Consider the following 22,865-nt stretch of genomic DNA (forward strand, 5'->3'; position numbering starts at 1 on the left):
CAAATGTCTTCAGGTTGAACTATATGTGGAACACTGGTGTCGTCATCATCAATGTCGCACGAGTACACACCGGCAAAACAGCTTGGAAGTCCTCCAGGAAACAAGCGATGAGTTAATAATTACTCAAGGTATTCTGCGGAATCGCTTCCTCGCAAGCTCACTCAAACAATGGCGAGGCAGTTACCATGGGAACCAGGTCGTAAAGTGTTGTGAAGCCTGCGTTGCGCAAACACATTTGGTCGGCGAGTACACAAACAAGTCACTAGAAGCCAAAGTCGGGAATAACAATGACAGGGCGGCTTGAGGGTTCCTGGCACAAAACTAGCTTGCACCATAAGAGTCTCTGCCGTTATGTCCTTGGGCAAGACACGTCACCCACCTTGCTCTCGGGGCCGCTCACACTGATGTATAAATGTACAGTGTAAAGTGCTTTGAGTGTCTACAAAAGCACTATACAAATGTAATCCATTATTGTGACGTCAGTTACACACCAAGAGTACGTTACTAGTGTTGGATGTGGCGCCGCCTTGTGGTAGTCTGTAGAACAGCAGAGAAGACTTTTACTGTTCATTTACAATACATGATATCCATGTTGCAGGTACGCAGTAATAATTTAATGTATATTTTACCTGGACAATCTCAGTAGGCAATCACAGGAGACCTTGATTTCCTCTTGCATTCCAAATGAACGGATTAAAAGTAAAATTACTTCATCCAGCAAATTATTTTTGAACTACACCTCAGTTAATAAGCTAAGTTAAAGTTAAAGTACCAATGATCGTCACACACACACACTCGGTGTGGTGAAATGTGTCCTCTGCATTTGACCCATCCCCTTGTTCACCCCCTGGGAGGTGAGGGGAGCAGTGGGCAGCAGTAGTGGCCGTGCCCGGGAATCATTTTGGTGATTTAACCCCCAATTCCAACCCGTGATGCTGAGTGCCAAGCAGGGAGGTAAAGGGTCCAATGTTTATACTCTTTGGTATGACTCGGCCAGGGTTTGAACTCACAAGCTACCGATCTCAGGGCGGACACTCTAACCACTAGGCTATGGGTATCAAACTCTGGTCCGCGGGCCAAATTTGGCCCGCCGTGTAATTTCATCTGGCCCTTGAGGCAATATCAAATTAACAATAGAGCTGGCCCGCCGGTATTATACAGCGGCGGTGCCGCTGTAACACCGCATTCACCGCTAATACTCATACTTGCCAACCCTCCCGATTTTCAGTGCCCCTCTCGAAAGTCTCCCGGGGCAACCATTCTCCCGAATTTTTCCCGATTTCCACTCGGACAACAATATTGGGAGCGTGCCTTAAAGGCACTGCCTTTAGCGTCCTCTACAACCTGTCATCATGTCTGCTTTTCCTCCATACAAACAGTGTGCAGGCCCCTGTCACATGATATATGCGGCTTCTACACACACATAAGTAAATGCAAGGCATAATTGATCAAGCCATACAGGTTACACGGAGGGTAGCCGCATAAACAACTCTAACACTGTTACAAATATGCGCCACACTGTAAAACCACACCAAACAAGAATGACAAACACATTTTGGGAGAACATCCGCACCGTAACACAACATAAACACAACAGAACAAATACCCAGAACCCCTTGCAGCACTAACTCTTCCGGGATGCTACAATATACACCCCCCCCCCCAACCCCGCCCACCTGAGCCCCGACATTAATGAACTAGCATCCCAGAAAAGATGGCAGGTATCTGGCTTGGGCACATCAGTTTAGATCAGTGTGTTGCAAACTGAGCAGTAAAAAGGCCTGAATGGTTGATTTATTCATTATTTTATTTTCAAATGTATTAGCCTGTGGAAAAAGTTAATGTTGATATTTACCTCAGAAGGCTGCAAATAGAAAAGAGGCATTCTATATATTTTTTTAATTGTATTTAATATACCATTGATGTTTTTTCGTTTGTTTTTTGAAAGTTGATTTTGCACTATTAAGTTATATAAGCGTTGCTTGTTCCATATTCAGTGTTAAAGCAAATCAGTGGAGCAAACTGAGCAATAATTAACGTTTTATTCATGCACTTTCTCTTGCTACTTCAAGGCTTGAATGTTTGATTCATTCATTATTGTTATTTTATTTTCAAATTTATTATTAGCCTGTGGAAAAAGTTTATTTTGATATTTACCTCAGAATGCTGCAAATAGAAAAGAGGCATTCAATTTTTATTTACATTTTATTTGATATGCCATTGATATTTTTGAATCATCATTATTATTTAAAACTCGATTTTGCATGTCACTATAAAGTTATATAAGCCTTGCTTGTTCAATATTCAATGCAAAACTTGTTTGGGTCCCTATTAAAAGGTTAATTTGTTCAACCTTGGCCCGCGGCTTTGTTCAGTTTTAAATTTTGGCCCACTCTGTATTTGAGTTTGACACCCCTGGCTTAAAGGAAGACATGAAACTGCTACAGGAAAATACCCCCCAAAAAATAGAAAAAGCCACCAAAATAGGAGTGCAAGACAAGAACTAAAACACTACACACAGGAAAACAGCAAAATACTCTAAGTACCGGTAAGTCATGGCGTGATGTGACAGTACACCTACTGTGAGACGAGAGCTATAGTGATGCATGGTTGGTTATGGTTTAAAGTCATATCCAACAATTGCAACAACGACCTTTTACTGTCAACTGAGTTGTTTTTTAAGGATTTCTGCTGGTGGTGTGCCTCCAGCTTTTTTCAATGCAAAAAATGTGCCTTGGATCAAAAAAGGTTGAAAAACACTGTAATAATGAACAAAATTAATTTTTAAATGGGTGACATTTTTGCGTTGTTGCTGTTCTCTTGAGTAAAATCATAATTTTAAAACCCACCTCAGGTTAGAAGGTAGCATCAGAATCGGTGCAGGACTGTAGGCTCACTGAGATTGCTATACATTATAATGTATAATTATTTTCTGGTCTATGTGGAGATGAACTCTATTGGTGCACTTCATCTTCGACATCAAGAACAGCGTTCACGTACTCCAACTCAGACATGCAATGTTAACAACAAAAATGATTGTAGCTGCAACTGTCAATTTGACCAAATGTTTGCAGAATAACTTACGTCCATGATTTCAGCACTTTAACCCAGTTTACTCATGATGTGATGAAGTATTTCACATAGTGGTTGTGTTGTCGTAGCCCTGGACCAAAGCAATGACGCTTGGAGGATTCTCCAGGCAACCAGTGAGTACTGTAATCTACAGTAGAACACACAATACTACTATATTTAATACATTTTTAGGGGGCTATAATTATGTCAGTGTTTTATGCTCCAACTATGAAAATATTACATTGGTTATTAAAACTCTTACTTTGCGGAAACCTGGGGGGATGACTGTATTGCTTTTGGAAATTAAGTTCCATTTTAAAGACAAGGGGTGCACTTCCTAAGCAGCCTATTTGTGTTTGGGGCACACTGAAAGAAGATAAGAAAAAGACATGAACTGCATGTATTAAAAGTAGGACAGCTTTAATGCATGATGATTTGGTAGCAGTGCACACCTGCTTCTTCAATGATACTCTATATTATTTACCTTTTAAGACTGTAGTGATGAGGTGTCATTCTCTGTCCATGCATTTAAATAGCAACACACCAGGGAGGAGGAAGAAGAGAAACAACAAGGAAAAAGGAGGCTAACACGTTAACAAAATGAACATAAGTCACCCAAAAAGGTCTGCGACAGTTGATCTTGGTTTTTTTCCCAATGCCGTTTAGGAGGAGATGTGTTGGATCATATTCACGTCTTCTATACTTCAGTGTTGTTGGCGTACAACTTGGTCCATGCTCGCGCTGCAAGATGACACATTGTTAGAATGACCTTTTCACCCAGCATGTTACATTTGTACTCAGTACATAAAATGTGTGAATGCACCATTAAATTAACCGAAAAAACCCCAAACATTTTTTCATTAAGCAAAGTGCCTTGCACACTGAAATTATTGACAATTCTTTAAAAAGACGGAGATCCAGATCACTTTCAGAATATAATCCCTTGTTCCTTATCCCATTTCTGATGTTTCCTGAGAGTTTCGTCAAAATCTGCCCATAATCTTAGAGAAAATTTAATTTAAAACATTTGTATGCACGTACAACACTTAAGACCTTCAGTATATCTGTATGTGGAATTAAATTATGGAATGGATTAAGCAAAGCAATCAAACAATGTACTATAATGATCCATTTCAAGAAACTCTTCAAACTTAAAGTGTTTACAAAGTACAAAGAAGAAGAACCATGATAAACATTCTGAATTTATTTCATCCATCCATTCATTTTCAAAATAATCTTACTCATCTCACCATATGAAATGTAACTTACTTCACCGAGTATTATTTATTTATTTTTATTGTGATTACTTATGGAGTATATTGTAAATAAATTGTGAACAGCAAGTGAACAAAAGTTTTAGCAACTGTTATGTAAAAGAAAAGGGGTAGGATTAAATAAGCTCTGCTTCTTCCTACTCCTTTTCGAACATGGTGAAAAGAGAAACTGGAAATTGTGATGTATCATGTTGTATGCTTGCATGTTCGAAATAAACTCAAACTCTTGGAGTTATATTGCAGACTAATTACCCAATTATTTGGTTTGTTGAAGTAGGTCAAAACGTTAACCAAGATGATCAACAGCACTGATTGGTGTATGACAAGCGACATAGCGGCTATTTTTAGGCCATTAATTTGTTTTTATGCCTCTTAATATTAGCATGACAAATTAAAGCTGTGAGCAAAAATCTCACATTTGCCCTTCAGATATTTTCCACCTGCGGTTCTGATCCAGTCTTCGGCTGTGGTTCTTTTCCTCTCATTTTATTTATTTGTTTACACAACTTTTGTATAAAGTTTTTACACTTCCTGCCACTAATTGTCAGTCTGTATTGTCACTAGTTTGTCAGTGCGGTTGCAAATGCGTCATTTGTGTGAGTGTGTTTGTGGGCATGGTAAACCCGTGGTTTGCTTTATTGTGAGAACAATAAAAGCAAACACTAAAAATTGAAGCCTGTGACTTACGAAATTTGTAAGCGAGTTTGGAAAAAAAATACGTTGCTTATAATACGCAGATTTTGTCCACATTTAGAACGTTTGCATGTACTAATTTAGTCGAATTCTCAAATAATTTGGTTTCTTCTATTTTCACAGCAACATGTGAAGTTCCAGTGTCCGTGTTTTATATCTAATGCGATGTTGGCCATGTGCTGTGTGGTCATTTAGCTTGTTTTGCAATGTGCTAATGTAAATAGAAGAAGAGAATGCTACATGCAAATAAGCCAGCGCAAGTAGCTTACAAGCGCCTGATCTAATAGATAACTACAACTTGGCCCTGCTTTTAGGTGGTGTTGGTCATGTTTTAATGTGGTTATTATGATCATCAGAGACATACAAAAACGAACTATTTGACTATCCATCCATCCATCCATCCATCCACTTTCTACCGCTTATTCCCATTGGGGTCGCGGGGGGCGCTGGAGCCTATCTCAGCGACAATCGGGCGGAAGGCGGGGTACACCCTGGACAAGTCGCCACCTCATCGCAGGGCCAACACAGATAGGCAGACAACATTCACACTCACATTCACACACTAGGGCCGATTTAGTGTTGCCAATCAACCTATCCCCAGGTGCATGTCTTTGGAAGTGGGAGGAAGCCGGAGTACCCGGAGGGAACCCACGCAGTCACGGGGAGGACATGCAAACTCCACACAGAAAGATCCCGAGCCCGGGATTGAACCCAAGACTACTCAGGACCTTCGTATTGTGAGGCAGACGCACTAACCCCTCTTCCACCGTGCTGCCACTATTTGACTAGTTACTGTTAATACAAACTACACAGTGAATTATTTTTAATTGCTGGTTTACAGTGGGTACAGAGAGTATTCTGACCCCTTTAAACTTTTCACTGTTTCATTGCAGCCATTCGCTAAAATCAAAAAAGGTTGTTTTATTTTTTATAAATGAACACTCAGCACCCCATCTTGACAGAAAAATACAGAAATGCAGATTTTTTTGCGAAATGTAGTAATAATAAAAAACTAAAAAATCACATGTACATAAATAGGTATTCAGACTCTTTGCTCAATACTTTGTTGATGCACCTTTGGCACCAATTACAGCCTCTTTACTCATTCCTCTTTGCAGCACCTCTCAAGCTCCATGAGATTGGATGGGAAGCGTTGGTTTTCATCCAGGGAGGTCTCTGTACATTGCTATATTTATCTTTCTCTCTTTTCTGACTAGTCTCCCATTCCTGTCGCTGAATAACATCCCTGCAGCATGATGCTGCCACCACCATGCTTCACTGTAAGGGTGGTACTGGCCTGGTGATGAGTGGTGCCTAGTTTCCTCCAACATGAAGCCTGGCATTCACACCAAAGAGTTCAATCTTTGTCTCATCACACCAGAGAATTTTGTTTCTCATGGTCTGAGAGTCTTTCAGGTGCATTTTGGTAAACTTTTCACTAAGAAATGGCTTCTGTCTGGCCACTCTACCATACTGGCCTGATTGGTGGATTGCTGCAGAGATGGTTTTCCTTCTGGAAGGTTCTCCTCTCTCCACAGAGGAATACTTTAGCTCTGACAGAGTGACCATCACGTTCTTGGTCACCTCCCTGACTAGACCAACACAAATGCAGAAATGTACAAAGACATCCTGGATGAAAACCAACGCTTTCCATCCAATCTGATGGAGCCTGAGAGGTGCTGCAAAAAGGAATGGGCGAAACTGCCCAAAGATAGTTGTGCTTGTGGCATCGTATTCAAAAAGACTTGAGGCTGTAATTGCTGCCAAAGGTGCATCAAAAAAATATTGAGCAAAGTCTGTGGATACTTATGTAGATGTGATTTTATTTTTTTTAATACATTTGCAAAATTTTCTACATTTGTGTTTTTTCTGTCAAGATGGGGTGCTAAGTGTACATTAATATGAAAATAAAATGAACTTTTTTGAGTTTAGCAAATGGCAGCAATAAAACAAAGAGTGAAAAATCTAAAGGGCTCTGAACACTTTCTGTACACGTTGTACATGTCAATGCCGTTCAAATTGTTGTATTTATACCTTTTATTCTTACATCACTAAAAAGGTATGAATAACGATGCTGTTGTGGATGATTTGAATGAATGAAATCGATCTTTAAATCATGTGATCTACCCTTAATCAATGTATTTGTCTACTGACTAACGAAACATACACATATTATTAAAAAATAAAATAAAAGTATCAGTGTTAAAAATAAGATGTTTACAGGTGTCTGTCCACCGGCCGGGATGTGCTGGAGTCATGTCATGTATTTAAAGTGTCTTCTTTGAGAACAGCTTGACACCTATTAAGCATTTAGGTTTTTGTTTGATCACATACTTTAAAAATATTGACATATTTCATATCTTCACTATGTATGCTTGTTCTTCTTCACCTGTGAATACCGGTAATGTAGTAAAGTGTTGGTCTTCCATGGAGAGAACTGGTTTTCACATAATCTGGTCGTGTTAAACCGATTTTTAAAAAGCTGAATGCAATCAGATTAAAGTGTTTTAATTGGTTGTAGAAAGCTTATTTCGAGTTGAATTATTAGAGACATGACATTAATTTAGTGCATGAAAAATGTGGAATATTCCTCAAGTCACATGGTCCACAGTGGAAGTTTCATCTGCAGGCCATGAATAGTCTAAAAGTAAGTTAACTTGTTTATTTTTGGCATACTTGATATTTCAAAGGGTGAAAAATCTTAAATAATTGTTTTGATGTTTATTCTAAAAATACAATGTTTTGTTGTTGTAATGTGAGGTAAACATGTCTCCAATATGAGACAATACGTATTTCAATACATGAACGATACATAAGGCTGCACAATTCATCCACAATGAATCGACATTGAGGTTTTAACTGATGCAATATTAGCAAGAGGCAGAGTTTAGCCATTAATTTTTTAGTTATTTTCTTTTCTTTCCTGTCTTTGAATTAGAACTGACAAACCTGGCATCCTTCGCCTGCTGGCCAATCAAAAGTGGTTACAGAATCACAGTCATCTTTGGTTTGGGAAGCTTTACAAAAATTAAACAAATTTGCCTGACATGGGCCAATATTCATTTTAAATAGTTCAATCTATGTTTTATAAGATATAAAGTTGAAGAAAGTGTGAGTTTGTTTATATAACAATTTGATCTACATCCAATCATCAAAGGAGGACCTTGACCTGTTTCGATGGCAATGCTTTCGTTTTTCTTCCACTGCTCTGCGACGTCATTTGCCAGGGGGTCGTCGGGATTAGGAGCGCTTAATAATGCCTGGATGGAGAGCAGCACTGTGCGGATTTGGAGGGCCGGAGACCACTTGTCTGGAGAGTGAATAAGCGAAATTACGTATCTGCTTCCTTACAAATCCAACCCAAATGAGGTCTCACCTTTCAAAATGTCTAAACATATTCTCCCCAGTCTGTCAACGTTCGGATGGTAGATTTTGGTCATGAATCGCACTTTGGGTGCCGCCATGGGATACTCCTCCGGGAGAAACAGTTCAAGTTTAAATGTGCCCCCTTCAAACGGAGAGTCTTTCGGTCCCCCGATGTACACGTGGAAATAGCGTGCATTCTCATCATCGGGTGTTGCTGCAATGCCTGGGACGGGCTCGAGCATCAACCGCTGCGTCTCCTAAGGACGGACACGTGTGACAAACATTCCCACAACGTCACTTTGAATGAAAGCATCTGAAAGTATACAACTATGGCTTTCTGACTGGTCAGTGTGTGTTTTGGTCATTTCATTTTCGTTTCATGAATGCAAGTTGAAAACATAAAAAAAACAACTGGTTTATTCTATTCTAAAAAAAAAAAAGAAGAAAAAAAAGAAAGAAGGAAATTGGAAAAACAAAACTTTTTTGGTGCAGAAGAGCAATAACAACATCAAATAATTTGCCTGAGTGGCTGGACAGGACATATTATTTAAAAGATAAAGAAAGTATGTTCTGCTCCCACAGTGTCCAAAAGATGCCACAGACATGAATCATGAGAAATTGTGCAAATTAAACCATGACATCAGTTGACATGAATACCAATAAGGGGAGGAAAATAAAAATGTTGTTGAATAAACTTGTTCTAGTGGCCGTGCGCAATATTGCAACACCATAATTGTGTGAATGCTCCAAAGCACTCACACATGGTTTTCTACACCAAAATTCATCCATTTATTCATTTTGTTCTTCTCCAGATTTTGGCACGCTCTACCTTCCACATTTTTCACCTGATTCAAACCGTTCCAACTTCAAACTGTTTAGCCTATTCGGGAGTCGCAGGCTTTCCCTTGACAAATTGCAAAAATTCCCAGATTTACCAGAATTCCAGGTTTTCCGGGCCATTTTTCCCATTCAAACTTAATTGGCCATTTTTCAAACTTCCACCGTCTCCACATTTTTCAACCGATTCAAACCATTCCACCTTCAACATATTCCACCATCCTGGAAATTCAAGTTTAAAAAAAATCCAGGATTTTCCAGAATTCCTGGTTTTCCAAAGCCCTATTTCCACCCTTTTTTTCTGGAGACAACTCCTTCCACATTTTTCAACGCATTTCAACCGTTCCACCGTCAAAACATTCCTTTTAATCAGGACAAAAAAACGAAGTGTTTTTTTAACTGGAAAAAACTCCCAGTTTTCCTGAAATTCCAGGAATTCCACAATACCATTTCTCAATTAAAAAGTTAAAGTTAAAGTACCAATGATTGTCACACACACACTAGGTGTGGCGAAATTATTCTCTGCATTTAACCCATCACCCTTGATCACCCCCTGGGAGGTGAGGGGAGCAGTGGGCAGCAGCGGTGGCCGCGCCCGGGAATCATTTTTTGGTGATTTAACCCCCAATTCCAACCCTTGATACTGAGTGCCAAGCAGGGAGGTAATGGGTCCCATTTTTATAGTCTTTGGTATGACTCGGCCGGGGTTTGAACCCACAACCTACCGATCTCAGGGCGGACACTCTAACCACTAGGCCATGTTACTACTCCAACGTTTCTCTGCCATTTTGAAAAATACCAACACCGACTCATTCAAGTTTCTTTTTTTACCATTTTCAAAAAAATTCCGGCTTTTCCCGAAATTCCCAAATTTTTATGGAAATCCCTATTGATATCAAAGGGACATTATTCAAAGTTTCACAACGTCCACATATTTCATCTAGGGATGTTTGATAATATCGGACTGCCGATATTATCGGCCGATAAATGCTTTAAAATGTAATATCGGAAATTATCTGTATCGGTTTCAAAATTATCTGTATCTGTTTAAAAAAATAAAATTCATGACTTTTTAAAACGCCGCTGTGTACACGGACATAGGAATAAGTACAGACCGCCGAATAAACCTTGAAAGCACTGCCTTTGCGTGCCGGCCCAGTCACATAATATCTATGGATATTGACACACTCACAAGGGAATGCAAAGCATACTTGATCAACAGGCATACAGGTCACACTGAGGGTGGCCGTATAAACTTTAACACTGTTACAAATACGCGCCACACTGTGAACCCACACCAAACAAGAATGACAAACACATTTCGGGAGAACATCCGCATCGTAACACAACATAAATGCAACAGAACAAATACCCAGAACCCCTTGCAGCACTAACTCTTCCGGGACGCTACAATATACCCCCCCCCCCCCCCCCCCCCCGCTACTCCCTTCAACCTCGCCCACCTCAACCTCCTAATGAGCATGTCCCAAATCCCAAGCTGCTGTTTTGATGCATGTGGAAAAAAAAAAAAAAGCACTTTGTGACTTAAATAATAAATATGGCAGTGACATGTTATAATAATGTGTTAATTCCACAACTGTATATATCGGTATCGGTTGGTATCGGTAATTAAGAGTTGGACAATATCGGCAAAAAAGCCATTATCGGACATCTCTATTTTCATCTGATTCAAACTGTTCCAACTTCAAAAGCCTGCTTGGGAATTGTGTGCTCCACTTCAACAATTCTAAAAGAATTCCAGAATTTCAGTTCAACTTCATCATTGGAGCATTCACTTCCTTCAGCAATTGCCTCATCTAGTTGACCTTTAATGTCCATTTTAGAGCAGAAAAAGTCAAATGTTTTGTATGCGTTAAGGAATATTAGCATTAGCAGCAAATTGCGTGCTGTATGAGTAGTAAACATGGCAGTGTGGCTCAGCATAAACACTACATCAGTGAGGAAGGAACATGTTATCCGGATGGTTTGTGTCATTTTTTCGCGGAGCTTTGTTATGCAAATCGCTGTTAAATCCTGCTCAACTTGATCAAAATCTGCAAAGAAATGTGGCGCAGGCGAAGAGTGGTGGGCCTGGCCCTGCCAATGGAGGAGGGGGAAGAAACTCGCCATCAATGGGCGCTTATTGGGATTTGTGAAAGAAATTGCATTCTGAGCTCATAAACAATGACAGTCGGTTGGAGAGAAGCGACACTTGCTAACCTTGCTCGCTTCCTTGGCGAAGTCACGATTACGCCTGAAATATGTCATTGTGTTCCTGTCGTCAATGTATAATTTAAGGAAGATTATCAAATTAAATGACCAAATGACTAGCACGGCGGAGGCGGGGAAACGGAAATGGCAACGAAAACACTTGAGCTAGGTAGCTAAATAGCTAGCGAGCCAGACAGCCAGCTAGCTGCGGAGCTAAACCTGCTAACGTCCGAGGGCAGCACATTTAAAATACCGGTTGGACAAAATGACACAACAGGGAACCTCGCATAAGTTCATTAGTATGTAAAGTCAGGAAATTAATATTAAAGTGTACCTTGATAATCCTACGAGGCAAACCGGCCATCTTGTGTTAGCTATTATATTTTTAGCCGTGCAGTCGCCTTCTCTTCAGGCTCAATTGACTGGACTGACGGGGAGGGGCTGACCACGCCCTTTTCCGGTTTCAATGACGTTGGAGTAAAAAATGTTGCCTGTCTGGAAATCTCACTTTTTCTGTTTCTACTATCCATCCACTTATAAACTCTCACAATTGTTTTACCTACGCATGTGTTCATTTTGCTGTTGTATTTTTCTATTGTCTTATTTAAAGTGTAAAATCTGTTATTGTGCATGGAGACAATAAGGGAAAAAACCCCAAGATAAGATTCTATTGTTTAACAAAAACAAATATAAACATAACAATAAATATATTGGGTGATGTGAATTATATTTATATAGCGCTTTTCTCTAGTGACTTAAAGCTCTTTATATAGTGAAAGCCAATATCTAAGTTACATTTAAACCAGTGTGGGTGGCACTGGGAGCAGGTGGGTAAAGTGTCTTGCCCAAGGACACAACGGCAGTGACTAGGATGGTGGAAGCGGGAATTGAACCTGGAACCCTCAAGTTGCTGGCACGGCCACTCTACCAACCGAGCTATGCCACCCCCTGCGATAAATATTCTTTACACATTGCATTATAATAGCATGGCATTAAGTAGTCAAATGTTTCCAATCTATGTATAGTATGGATTATACATTCATAAAATAATGCAGGGCACACTCCCAATTGCCAAAATTAAGTACATAACATCTCAATAAGGTATGTATATATTTTTGTGTTAATCATATATTTGGAGAAACTGTTGGATTTTAATATCGTCTATTTTTACGTATATTTAAAAAATTAAATATGTACTTTGATTCATCGTAGTGTTTATATTATAGAAAACCTATTAAATAATTGATTTATACTGTAATTCCATCCATCCATTTTCTACCGCTTGTCCCTTTATTGAATGTCAAAATTGCCCCTCATTAATTGTAAACTACATATTATTTTTGAAGTATCATATACCGATATGTAATATATACTTATTTAATGACATTTTATTAACGGATTGTTGGAGCCTAAATCCTCTCAAATTTAAAAATAAGCGCGAAGCACAAAGTTGAGAGTTTATTACACAAAGCATGGTCAGAAGATAGTCATTCAAATTCATTATACAGTTATCTGTCTTTTGGGGTATCCTTCTTTATGCGCCTCATGTGATACCTGTAAATAGTGGAAAAAACATATTGGATTAAGGGTATTCTTTTTTTTTTCAAAAATTGTCTTGACTTACTGTCCTACTGGATACCAGCGGTGTTTGGTGGTGTAAAACATCTTGCTCAGCTCCTCTATGGAGGGACCCTTGTTGCCCCTCAGCACCTCCTTGCTAAGGTGGGCCTTCAGAACCTGTTCGTGGTTTTCAGGCACGTCGCGAACCGGGTCCGGCCTTTTGATAGGCTGCAAGATGCCACAAGAGAAGGTTCCTCACCATTCATCACCAATCTATGAAGCAGCAATGAGAATACGATGAAGCAGGTGGGGTCTCCTACCTGGGTGAGCTCATAGGGAAAGTCCACAGCTGGATGGTAACACACCACCGTGTTTCCATCTGAAGTCAAACCGACCTCCACGTCACTGCAACACAAGATAAAGTTTTATTCAACAAATCACAACAAACTAGGGATGTACCAGTATTGTAGATACAGCGGTATTGCGGTTTCAAAATTGTCATAATAACGCTATGACGATATAATACGGAAACTCAGTGAGTGTAGTTTTTTCTGGCACTTGTATTGGCCAGTCTGAAAATAAACTATACCTCCCCAAATCCTTTGCGCAGCGACCGGCAGTTCACCAAAATCCATCTATAACTTTTTGAGTTATGTTGCTAACAGATAAACAAACCCTGGCGAAAACAAAACCTCATTGGCGGAGGTATTAAAATCTGCTTACTGCAAACCAAAGTGCACCAACTTTGTCTCGAGCTTTTCCTAGCCCGTCACGGCGCATCGCCGCGGAGGGAAAGCCTCCGGTGGGAGCAATACCAGTAATATGAGAAGCTACTTGATAAATCATCAACCGAAAAATATAACTGAACGTCAATTTGTGATGTATTTTCATTAATAAAAGAGAAATTGTAAGTGAACTTTTCTGACAATTAACATTATCCAAAATAATATTAAAAAATGTCCACTGTAGAGCACACTGCTTCTCAGAAAGTAAAAGTTGAAAAACACTAAATTGTACATTACTGTTTTTACCCTTATTCCACTGGATGTTTACATTTTCACTTTAGAGAATCAAATGTTAAATAAAAATATATATATATTTGCCTGTAACAGTGGTCTTTTTCAGCAATATACTTTGGACGTATAATACATATTAGTATAGTAAAATATACAAAACCCCAAAACCAGTGAAGTTGGCACGTTGTGTAATTCGTAAATAAAAACAGAATACAATGATTTACAAATCCTTTTCAACTTATATTCAATTGAATAGACTGCAAAGACAAGATATTTAATGTTCGAACTGAGAAACTTATTTTTTTTTGCAAATAATCATTAACTTAGAATGTAGTGGCAACAACACACAGCAAAAAAGTTGGCACAGGGGCATTTTTACCACTGTGTTACATGGCCTTTCCTTTTAACAACACTCAGTTAACGTTTGAGAACTGAGGAGACCAATTTTTGAAGCTTTTCAGGTGGAATTCTTTCCCATTCTTGCTTGATGTACAGCTTAAGTTATTCAGGTATTTTAGGCTTCATATTGCGCCACACATTTTCAATGGGAGACAGGTCTGGACTACAGGCAGGCCAGTCTAGTACCCGCACTCTTTTACTATGAAGCCATGCTGTTGTAACACGTGGCTTGGCCTTGTCTTGCTGAAATAAGTAAGTCCATAATAACGTTGCTTGGATGGCAACATATGTTGCTCCAAAACTTGTATGTACCTTTCAGTATTAATTGTGCCTTCACAGATGTGTAAGTTACCCATGCTTTGGGCACTAATACACCCCCATACCATCACAGATGCTGGCTTTTGAACTTTGCGCCTATGACAATCCGGATGGTTCTTTTCCTCTTTGGTCCCGAGGACACTACGTCCACAGTTTCCAAAAACAGTTTGAAATGTGGACTTGTCAGACCACTTCTCCACTTTGCATCAGTCCATCTTAGATGAGCTCAGGCCCAGCGAAGCCGTCGGCGTTTCTGAGTGCTGTTGGTAAATGGCTTTCGCTTTGCATAGTAGAGTTTTAACTTGCACTAACAGATGTAGTGACCAACTGTAGTTATTGACAGTGGTTTTCTGAAGTGTTCCTGAGCCCATGTGGTGATATCCTATACACACAGATGTCGCTTTTGGATGCAGTACCGCCTGAGGGATCGAAGGTCCGTTAAACCATCGCTTACGTGCAGTTATTTCTCCAGATTTTCTGAACCTTTTAATGATATTACGGACCGTAGATGGTGAAATCCCTAAATTCCTTGCAATAGCTCATTGAGAAATGTTGTTCATTAACTGTTTGATAATTTGCTCACACATTTGTTTACAAAGTGGTGACCCTCGCTCCATCCTTGTTTGTGAATAACTGAGCATTACATGGAAGATGCTTTTATACCCAATCATGGCACCCACCTGTTCCCAATTAGCCTGGGATGTTCCAGATAAGTGTTTAATGAGCATTCCTCAACTTTCTCAGTCTTTTTTGCCACTTGTGCCAGTTTTTTTAAAACATGTTGCAGGCATCAAATTCCAAATGAGCTAATATTTGCAAAAAATTACGTTTTCCAGTTCGAACGTTAAGTATCTCGTCTTTGCAGTCTATTCCGTTGAATATAGGTTGAAAATGATTTGCAAATCATTACATTTTGTTTTTATTTACGATTTACACAAGGTGCCAACTTCACTGGTTTTGGAGTTTGTATGATTAGAAATATTTACATTACGGTTGTGTTCAATTACATTAAGTGTGTTTATCCTAAACATTCTTGCCACTTCTTTTCATAAACTATGGCATTTTTACCAAACGTTTTTTGGTCAATAATACAATAATATTGTAATTTGGCCTTGATACCGTAACAATGTCGTACCTTGAGATTTTGATATCGTTACATCACTGCAATGACCAAACCTTGCGGAAAGTGAATGAGAACAAACCTGCATTCATCTAATGAAGGACCACGGACATTAGAAGCTTCCCGAAATGGAAGCAAACATGCTGTAAAAGGAGAATACAGCGTGATACAAATGAAGAAACACGTTTCCCATATTTGAAAGCCTATGTCCATTTTATACTGCGTGTGTGTCAACAACTTAGCGTCAATGTCAAGCGAGCTCTTAGCTTTGTTCGCAATATAGGAGACAGCGGCAAACAAACGCACCAATGTTTTTTTAATACAAAAAACATATCAAAATTCATAAATAAAACGAAGTACTTTTTACCTTGATAATGCCGCAATCTGCAGCAATTTAAAAGTATGTTCATTTTGCTGAAATGACCAAACGCCATGTTGCTAGCGCCGAGCCAGGGTGTACTGCTGTTTGACGTCCGGGTCAGCTCATGAAACATACATCGGTTCCGCACCGAAATGGTTCCCCCGCTTAACACCGTTTAACGACCTAAAATCATATCATGCGACTTTTAAATAAGTCCTTTATTGTTTTGGGGGTTGTCATTAAAAGCAAGAAAGGTTTAAAAGCAGTGTTATTATTGCATTTATCACATATAACCCAAAAAACTTCTAATGTTGGTCAACACGTTTAGTCATAAGTGTAATAATAATAAATGATAAATGGGTTATACTTGTATAGCGCTTTTCTACCTTCAAGGTACTCAAAGCGCTTTGACAGTATTTCCACATTCACCCATTCACACACACATTCACACACTGATGGCGGGAGCTGCCATGCAAGGCGCTAACCAGCAGCCATCAGGAGCAAGGGGTGAAGTGTCTTGCCCAAGGACACAACGGACGTGACTAGGATGGTAGAAGGTGGGGATTGAACCCCAGTAACCAGCAACCCTCCGATTGCTGGCACGGCCACTCTACCAACTTCGCCACACCGTCAATGACAATAACAGAACAAAAATACAAAGTTTACATATTTAAAAAATAAATGTTTTATGTCAATTTTCTACACCTTTATCTAAGTAGGCAAGAAAAGAAAAAAAAGACATATGTGCAATTGTTGCTGCCGTCACCTCACAAATGACAAGCTCAACATGATCAACTTCTATATGAAAGTGTTTCTTTGCCTGAACTTTAAGGTGTCACACCGTGAACACACTCCACCATGAAGGAAACAATTTATTTATATTTTTAAGCTGTTGTTGTGCCACTACGCGGTGTCCATCTGCGCTGCGGCTGAGCCTGCGTTCACCACCAAGCGCTCACGACCGCCAAACACCTCTGCCACTAAAAGCAAACAAACACAATTCAACAGAATGCGTTTTTAACAGGAAACATGCTTTTGTCATACCTGTTGCAACATCACTTAAATCCCAAACTCGTAAACCATCTTTCTGTCCTCCAAAGGCGTAAGTGAAGGGTCGATCGGGGCAGCATGATGTGCAGAACAGGACACCCTGCACACACACGGAGATAAAGTGTCATCAAGTGTGGGTGGATGACAACACCGACGCTGTAAATTTTTTACCATTTTCATGTCCCTCGAATGCACCAACTTGGGTTTGTCGCCCAAAATGTCCCAAATTTTAACATGTTTGTCTGCCGACGACGTGACCAAACATCCTTTGATCTGGCTGCTGAGAGACAAACCTAAAAAAAACACATTGTGTAATATAGATAGAGGACTATAAAGCATACCGCCCGGACAATGCCCACCTGACACTTCCTCATCATGCGCCTTGAGTGTAAAAACAGGTTTATCGGAGCGAGCGTCCAGACAGTAGACAAAGCCGTCATCTGTGCTGGCCTGGAACACAACCACACAATCAGCTGTGTCTAATATCATGAGTCGCCACGTCCTTTAAAAAAGGTCATACCAGGAAGTTACACGGCGAGAAGTGGTTCCACACAAGACGTTCGACCTGACCGCTGAACCTCCACGTGCGGTAACTGGTGTCGGGGCTGCGGCAGTCGTACAGAAGCGCCGTTCTGTGAGAGTGCAAAGGTGGGTTTCAAACCTGCAATGTTTAGCCAACGAGACAATTGGCGGAGGATGTACTTGTCGTAAGATCCAGAGAGGAGAGTTTGCGCCTCGAAGGGGTGGAAAGCTAACGTTTGCACCTAGAATGTAGGACAATAGATGAGCAGGAGTCAGCATGCACACATGCCGTCACTTACTTTATCAGTGTGTCTGCAAAGGGAGCTGGCTGCTTTGCCTTGACAAAGATCCCACACAATGACAGTCTCGTCAGCTGATGCACTGGCTAAGACATTTCTAAAGTTAAGAGTAGAAAACCGCATAAAAATTGTGTTTTTATGCACACACACATTCATATTGTGGGGGGAAATACACCAGCAAAGCGGCTCATTGACAAACCTGACCAGCTTGTTCCAGGATAAATCCAACACAGCATCCGTGTGTCCCTCCATGGGCTGCACTGCTGCAGCACCCTATCCATCAACAATCACGTCAATAAAATGTGTGTACTACTCACACATATTCAAAAGAGAAAGTAAAGTGCCTTCTTGCTCTTCTTTTTAGCCGCCTTTTTGCTGCCAAGAGTGAAGGCGGGCTCTAAACAATCCACCACGTCTAGGTCCCACACGTCAATCTGTGGCCTCATGCTGCCCACAGCCGCATAGTTACCTGGAAAGGGTCATGTGACAAAGGCAAGTTTATCTATATAGCACAATTCCTAAAAAAAGCAATTCATAGTGCTTTACAGATGCATACATTTACAGCAAATATAAATAATAATCAGCCTGAATTAAACTTAAAGAGTGCTGTAGATGCCATATATGGTTATGGAAGTGTACTGTATGTTTTATCACTGAATTAATCCAAGGGAATGTATGTTTGAAGTATTATAAGTATAGCCCATTGCATGTTTTCTGTATTTAATTTATTTATGATAGTTGGCTGAAAAAAGTTTTCAAAATGGTACTGTCCGTTTAAGAATACCAGTATTTAGGATGATTGCTGCAGTTGGGCCAGGTGTGAATAAATGTAGCTGTTTGGCACAATTAAGGGACTCTCACGGTTTTTCTGACCAACTGTGTTGTTGTTTGTATGACATGGAATATTGTGAAAATAAGGAATACGATGTATTGTAAAATAAGGAATATGATGTATTGTAGTTCAAATAAATGTACAGCACAGCAACTGGCCGACTTAAAAATGTATTGGTGCATGTGTCAGCCACAGATTCCTCTTACCGACGATATACTTTCAGTTGTCATGTTCACACTTTAAAAAACATGTTTTCAGCCTGGATTTGAACCAAAAGTTGAGGCTTTTCTCATATCGTTTAAAAGTGTGCTACAAATTGGTTCGTTTAATTAAATAACTTAACCCCTTTAAGATTTATTTAATAATATTTTATTCTTTTTTAATGAAATGTATTCTATAATGTATAGGCTTGAGGCTTTCTTACATGAAGATTTTGGACCAAAGTTAGAAAAATAATATTAACAAAATATTTTTATGATAATAGGATTTATTATTTTTATTTTTAAATACCGGTAATTATATGTATTTGATGCTGTTTTATTTATCTTCTTTTGAAATTTAATTTAAATTTAGATTTAAAAAATATATATTTTATTTCTATTTTCCAATTATCCAGTTTTCCAATTGTCCCTTTTGTGGTCGCAAGGGGGGGCTGGAGCCTATCCCAGCTGCATTCGGTCAGAAGGCGGGGTACACCCTGGACAAGTCGCCACTTTATTGCAGGGCCAACAAAGATAGACAGATACCCATTAAAAATTCTAAACAATTAAGGTTGCATCATATATGGACTTTCTTACATGAAGATTCTTGTGGGTTTGGATCAAAGTTGAGCCACTGAATGCTGAGGGGGTAAGCTGGCAGCAGAATGTCGTGATGCACATACAGGGAGTTCTCCTCAGTGTTATAAACTGCAAAATAAAATATCAGATTTCAATAGAGTGATTTAAAAAAGTGGTGTATTGCGTCATGTGCAAAGATATTTACCATAGACCTCCAGGTTACAGCAATCCTTCTCAGCCCTGCCAGCCAGGATGAGGTTGTCTGTGGGCTTAATTTGGAAGTCGTCTCGCTCATATTGATCCTGAAAATATAAAGATATAAAAATGTTAAGTGGTGCTGTTCTTTGTAAATGTGGCGTCGGACTCACAGTATCTTTAAGAGTGACGTAAGGGTCTTCGTCATTCGAGCCGAACATGGTGAGGCCGGCCAGGCTGTTGCCGAGGTTGGTTGTCGCTACATTGAAAGCACACAAAGTCATATTAATTCACTCACAAGACCAAATAATTACTCTCTTACCTATATCATCTTCATCATATTTATCCAGGCCGTATTCTGCTAGCTCATCCTCCTCTGTTCCTCTGCTTTCCTCATTTTGAGCAATGGCAACATCCACAATGTCGTTAGGACTTTGATCAACTACAATGCCAGCATCAACTTCGTCCTCATCCTCTTCATCAGCTGCTTGATTCCTGCTTTCAATGAAAAATGTTCAAACATACTTCATCTTGATACTTCAATTTTTGCCATGAATTGATTAACGTGGACCCCGACTTAAACAAGTGGAAAAACTTATTTGGGTGTTACCATTTAGTGGTGAATTGTACGGAATATGTACTGTGCAATCTACTAATAAAAGTTTCAATCAATCAATAAATCAATTAGCAGTGTTGGGACTAACGCGTTACTGTAACGCCGTTATTTTCGGCGGTAACTAGTAGTATAACACGTTATTTTTTATATTCAGTAACTCAGTTACCGTTACTACATGATGCGTTACTGCGTTATTTAACATTATTTTTTATGTAGTATCGGCTAGAAATTGAGAAGATCTGAGTGTGTTTTATTGCTGCGGTGTCGTCCTTCTGAATGTTCCTGTGTCACAAGGAAGAGGCGCGCCGCGGGCTGTGTGTGTGGGGAGGGGGGGGGGGGGGGGGAGGGGGGGGGGGCGTGTCTGTGTTGACTAACAAGACATCATGGTGGAGCCGAAGCCGAGTTTCTTAACATGGAGATATTCTCACTACTTTTCTTTTGTCGAGCACAAAGAAAATAACATTTTAGTTAAATGTAAGTTGTGTCTTGGATCAAAGATCCTATCTACTGCCCAAAACAGCAATTCAAATCTGCTGAAACAGCTACAAAAGCAACATGCTTCGACAAAGCTAGTAAACAGAGACACACAGCGGCTGGATTTTAACAGAGGGACTGCTAGCCAGGACAACATTGATAGAGCCATTGCAGCGTATGTGCTAGAAGACATGCAGGCTATTTCTACAGTGGAGTCACCTGATTTCAGGCAGCTGGACACAGTGGACAATGAGTACATAAACATGGAAAGCAAGCTAAAGAAAACACTCCAAACTCTGCCTCTGCTCATCATTCATCACTGAAGATACACACTGTCAATTCTCTTAAATACTCTTTTATTCTAGACTTCTAGAGTGTTTGATTATCACATAATTCTAAATGTATAGACTATAAAGTTCACAAACATAAGGAGGGATCCTAGTGGGCCAGGCCAATCTTTCGTTTCTCTAAACTAAAACTTGGGAAATGCGTAGAGTGTTCTGGGCTTCACTGAAGACATGATTTTATTTCACAATTCCTTGAGAGAAACAAACGCCTTATTAGGCGTGTGTATAGCAGTATGTGTGCTGTATATAGTGACATGACATATAATCATGTCATGTGTGCCTTCCTTGGGTGAAGCCAGGTTTACAGCTATGTTGTGACATGTTGTTATTATGCGGTTTGTTACTTATGTATGTTATGTTGCAGCTATTTAAAATAGTTTTGTCAATTTGTTCTGGCTCGAAATAAATTGGCCCTTTGAAACATATCTTTGTCTTTGTGTGTTGTATGTAGACCACATTGCTTAGCAGAGATCAGTGATGCAAATGCATGTCAAGTTGATCAACAGATTGTATTATTCTCCCGTGCAATTACAGTACTGAAATGAAGGCTAAAATGACATTAATGGGAGCCTTAAATTAAAAAATAAAATAAAATGACGTAACTACATTTTTGGTGTAAGTAACTGAGTTAGTAACGGAGTTAGTTTTTGAATAAAGTAACTAGTAATTAGTTACTGGTTTTCAGTAACTAATCCTACACTAATGATTAGTAATAATACACGTTACAAAAAATATGTATAATATTGTTAATTACAGTTATTAGTCTTGCACGTTACAACAGTTATTTATTAATATTGCGTATCAAAACACGTATGAACAATACTGCACATTCAAACAATTAATAATACTTCACATTACAACATACCCCAGCTCCTCCTTTGCTTCATTAATGATGCGTTGCAGCTCTTCTTGGCTTAACTCGACCTGTATTAGATTAAATTCTTTAATAATAAAAATATGCACTGATAGATGAGCAACTTCATAAAATAGCGCTAAAACTGCCATTAAAAACCACACATTGGGTGTATAACTACTTTGTTGACACATTAGCAGCCGATCCGCTAGCATTAGTTAGCTACCCTACGCGACTACTTACTTTGTCTGGGGTTTCCTTGGCAGCACCTCGCATCACCCAGCCAACACAAGTAATCTGAGAACTCATGTTTTAATAACTAAATTTGTAAATATAACAAGTGTATTTAAAAAAAAAATCAGCACAAACAGGCAGTAGTGCTACATGTGTTTGAGGGAGTCCTGTGTCGCATTACGATGACGCCACAAATGTGACAACACTTGAGTGCCTGATCAAAAATGCGTAAACGTGACCTCGTAATACCTTTACTGGTGTGTGAAATATTACATTAGATTATTGGACGTGCTAGATACAATTCCAATAGATTACAGTAGTTTTATAGGCAGCGTGAATAATAGAATGGTGCATACAAACTTTATTATTGTCTTACCATGAATTGAATAACGTGGACCCCGACTTAAACAAGTTGAAAAACGTATTCGGGTGTTACC

At 39.4% G+C, this 22,865-nt stretch overlaps 3 protein-coding genes across 4 annotated transcripts; all 3 read right to left on the reverse strand.

The window, feature by feature from the left end:
- Positions 1 to 3,475: 3,475 nt before the first annotated feature.
- LOC133606620 (ubiquitin-conjugating enzyme E2 N-like) lies at positions 3,476 to 11,945 on the reverse strand. Its single transcript, XM_061960737.2, has 4 exons — positions 11,788 to 11,945; positions 8,416 to 8,662; positions 8,209 to 8,349; positions 3,476 to 3,813 (listed from the first exon to the last, which is right to left on the reverse strand). Exons 1-4 carry the CDS (start codon positions 11,815 to 11,817, stop codon positions 3,770 to 3,772), a joined length of 462 nt encoding a protein of 153 aa, XP_061816721.1. The 5' UTR covers positions 11,818 to 11,945; the 3' UTR covers positions 3,476 to 3,769.
- A 953-nt stretch (positions 11,946 to 12,898) lies between these two features.
- Positions 12,899 to 16,376, reverse strand: mrpl42 (mitochondrial ribosomal protein L42). The gene is made up of 5 exons (XM_061960736.2): positions 16,234 to 16,376; positions 15,949 to 16,009; positions 13,334 to 13,418; positions 13,078 to 13,241; positions 12,899 to 13,007 (listed from the first exon to the last, which is right to left on the reverse strand). Exons 1-5 carry the CDS (start codon positions 16,358 to 16,360, stop codon positions 12,962 to 12,964), a joined length of 483 nt encoding a protein of 160 aa, XP_061816720.1. The 5' UTR covers positions 16,361 to 16,376; the 3' UTR covers positions 12,899 to 12,961.
- Positions 16,377 to 16,542: 166 nt separating this feature from the next.
- Positions 16,543 to 22,638, reverse strand: pwp1 (PWP1 homolog, endonuclein). 2 transcript variants are annotated; one of them, XM_061960735.1, is made up of 15 exons: positions 22,438 to 22,638; positions 22,207 to 22,265; positions 20,227 to 20,399; positions 20,078 to 20,163; positions 19,915 to 20,011; positions 19,728 to 19,838; positions 18,443 to 18,567; positions 18,298 to 18,371; positions 18,099 to 18,195; positions 17,980 to 18,041; positions 17,798 to 17,909; positions 17,637 to 17,727; positions 17,449 to 17,570; positions 17,272 to 17,377; positions 16,543 to 17,207 (listed from the first exon to the last, which is right to left on the reverse strand). In XM_061960735.1, the coding sequence occupies exons 1-15, from the start codon at positions 22,501 to 22,503 to the stop codon at positions 17,131 to 17,133; spliced, it is 1,458 nt and encodes a 485-aa protein (XP_061816719.1). In that variant the 5' UTR covers positions 22,504 to 22,638; the 3' UTR covers positions 16,543 to 17,130. The 2 variants fall into 2 exon arrangements, with proteins under 2 accessions (XP_061816719.1, XP_061816718.1); XM_061960734.1 differs by having other exon boundaries at positions 20,227 to 20,402.
- Between the last annotated feature and the right edge of the window lie 227 nt (positions 22,639 to 22,865).

The sequence above is a fragment of the Nerophis lumbriciformis genome, linkage group LG05 (assembly GCF_033978685.3).
Source record: "Nerophis lumbriciformis linkage group LG05, RoL_Nlum_v2.1, whole genome shotgun sequence".
Classification (NCBI taxonomy): domain Eukaryota; kingdom Metazoa; phylum Chordata; class Actinopteri; order Syngnathiformes; family Syngnathidae; genus Nerophis; species Nerophis lumbriciformis.

Excerpts from the sequence above, each read along its gene's own strand:
- LOC133606620 (XM_061960737.2), bottom strand. The coding sequence starts at position 11,817 with ATGGCCGGTTTGCCTCGTAGGATTATCAAG. Across the intron at positions 8,350-8,415 it reads ATGTTTAGACATTTTGAAAG|ACAAGTGGTCTCCGGCCCTC; the intron begins GTGAGACCTCAT and ends TTCACTCTCCAG. Across the intron at positions 3,814-8,208 it reads AAGCATTGCCATCGAAACAG|CGCGAGCATGGACCAAGTTG; the intron begins GTCAAGGTCCTC and ends GTCATCTTGCAG.
- mrpl42 (XM_061960736.2), bottom strand. The coding sequence starts at position 16,360 with ATGTTTCATGAGCTGACCCGGACGTCAAACAGCAGTACACCCTGGCTC. Across the intron at positions 13,242-13,333 it reads TTCCCTATGAGCTCACCCAG|CCTATCAAAAGGCCGGACCC; the intron begins GTAGGAGACCCC and ends GGCATCTTGCAG. Across the intron at positions 13,008-13,077 it reads CGCTGGTATCCAGTAGGACA|GTATCACATGAGGCGCATAA; the intron begins GTAAGTCAAGAC and ends CACTATTTACAG.
- pwp1 (XM_061960734.1), bottom strand. The coding sequence starts at position 22,503 with ATGAGTTCTCAGATTACTTGTGTTGGCTGGGTGATGCGAGGTGCTGCC. Across the intron at positions 19,839-19,914 it reads CTGTAACCTGGAGGTCTATG|TTTATAACACTGAGGAGAAC; the intron begins GTAAATATCTTT and ends TTTATTTTGCAG. Across the intron at positions 17,728-17,797 it reads TCTCGCCGTGTAACTTCCTG|GCCAGCACAGATGACGGCTT; the intron begins GTATGACCTTTT and ends GTTGTGTTCCAG.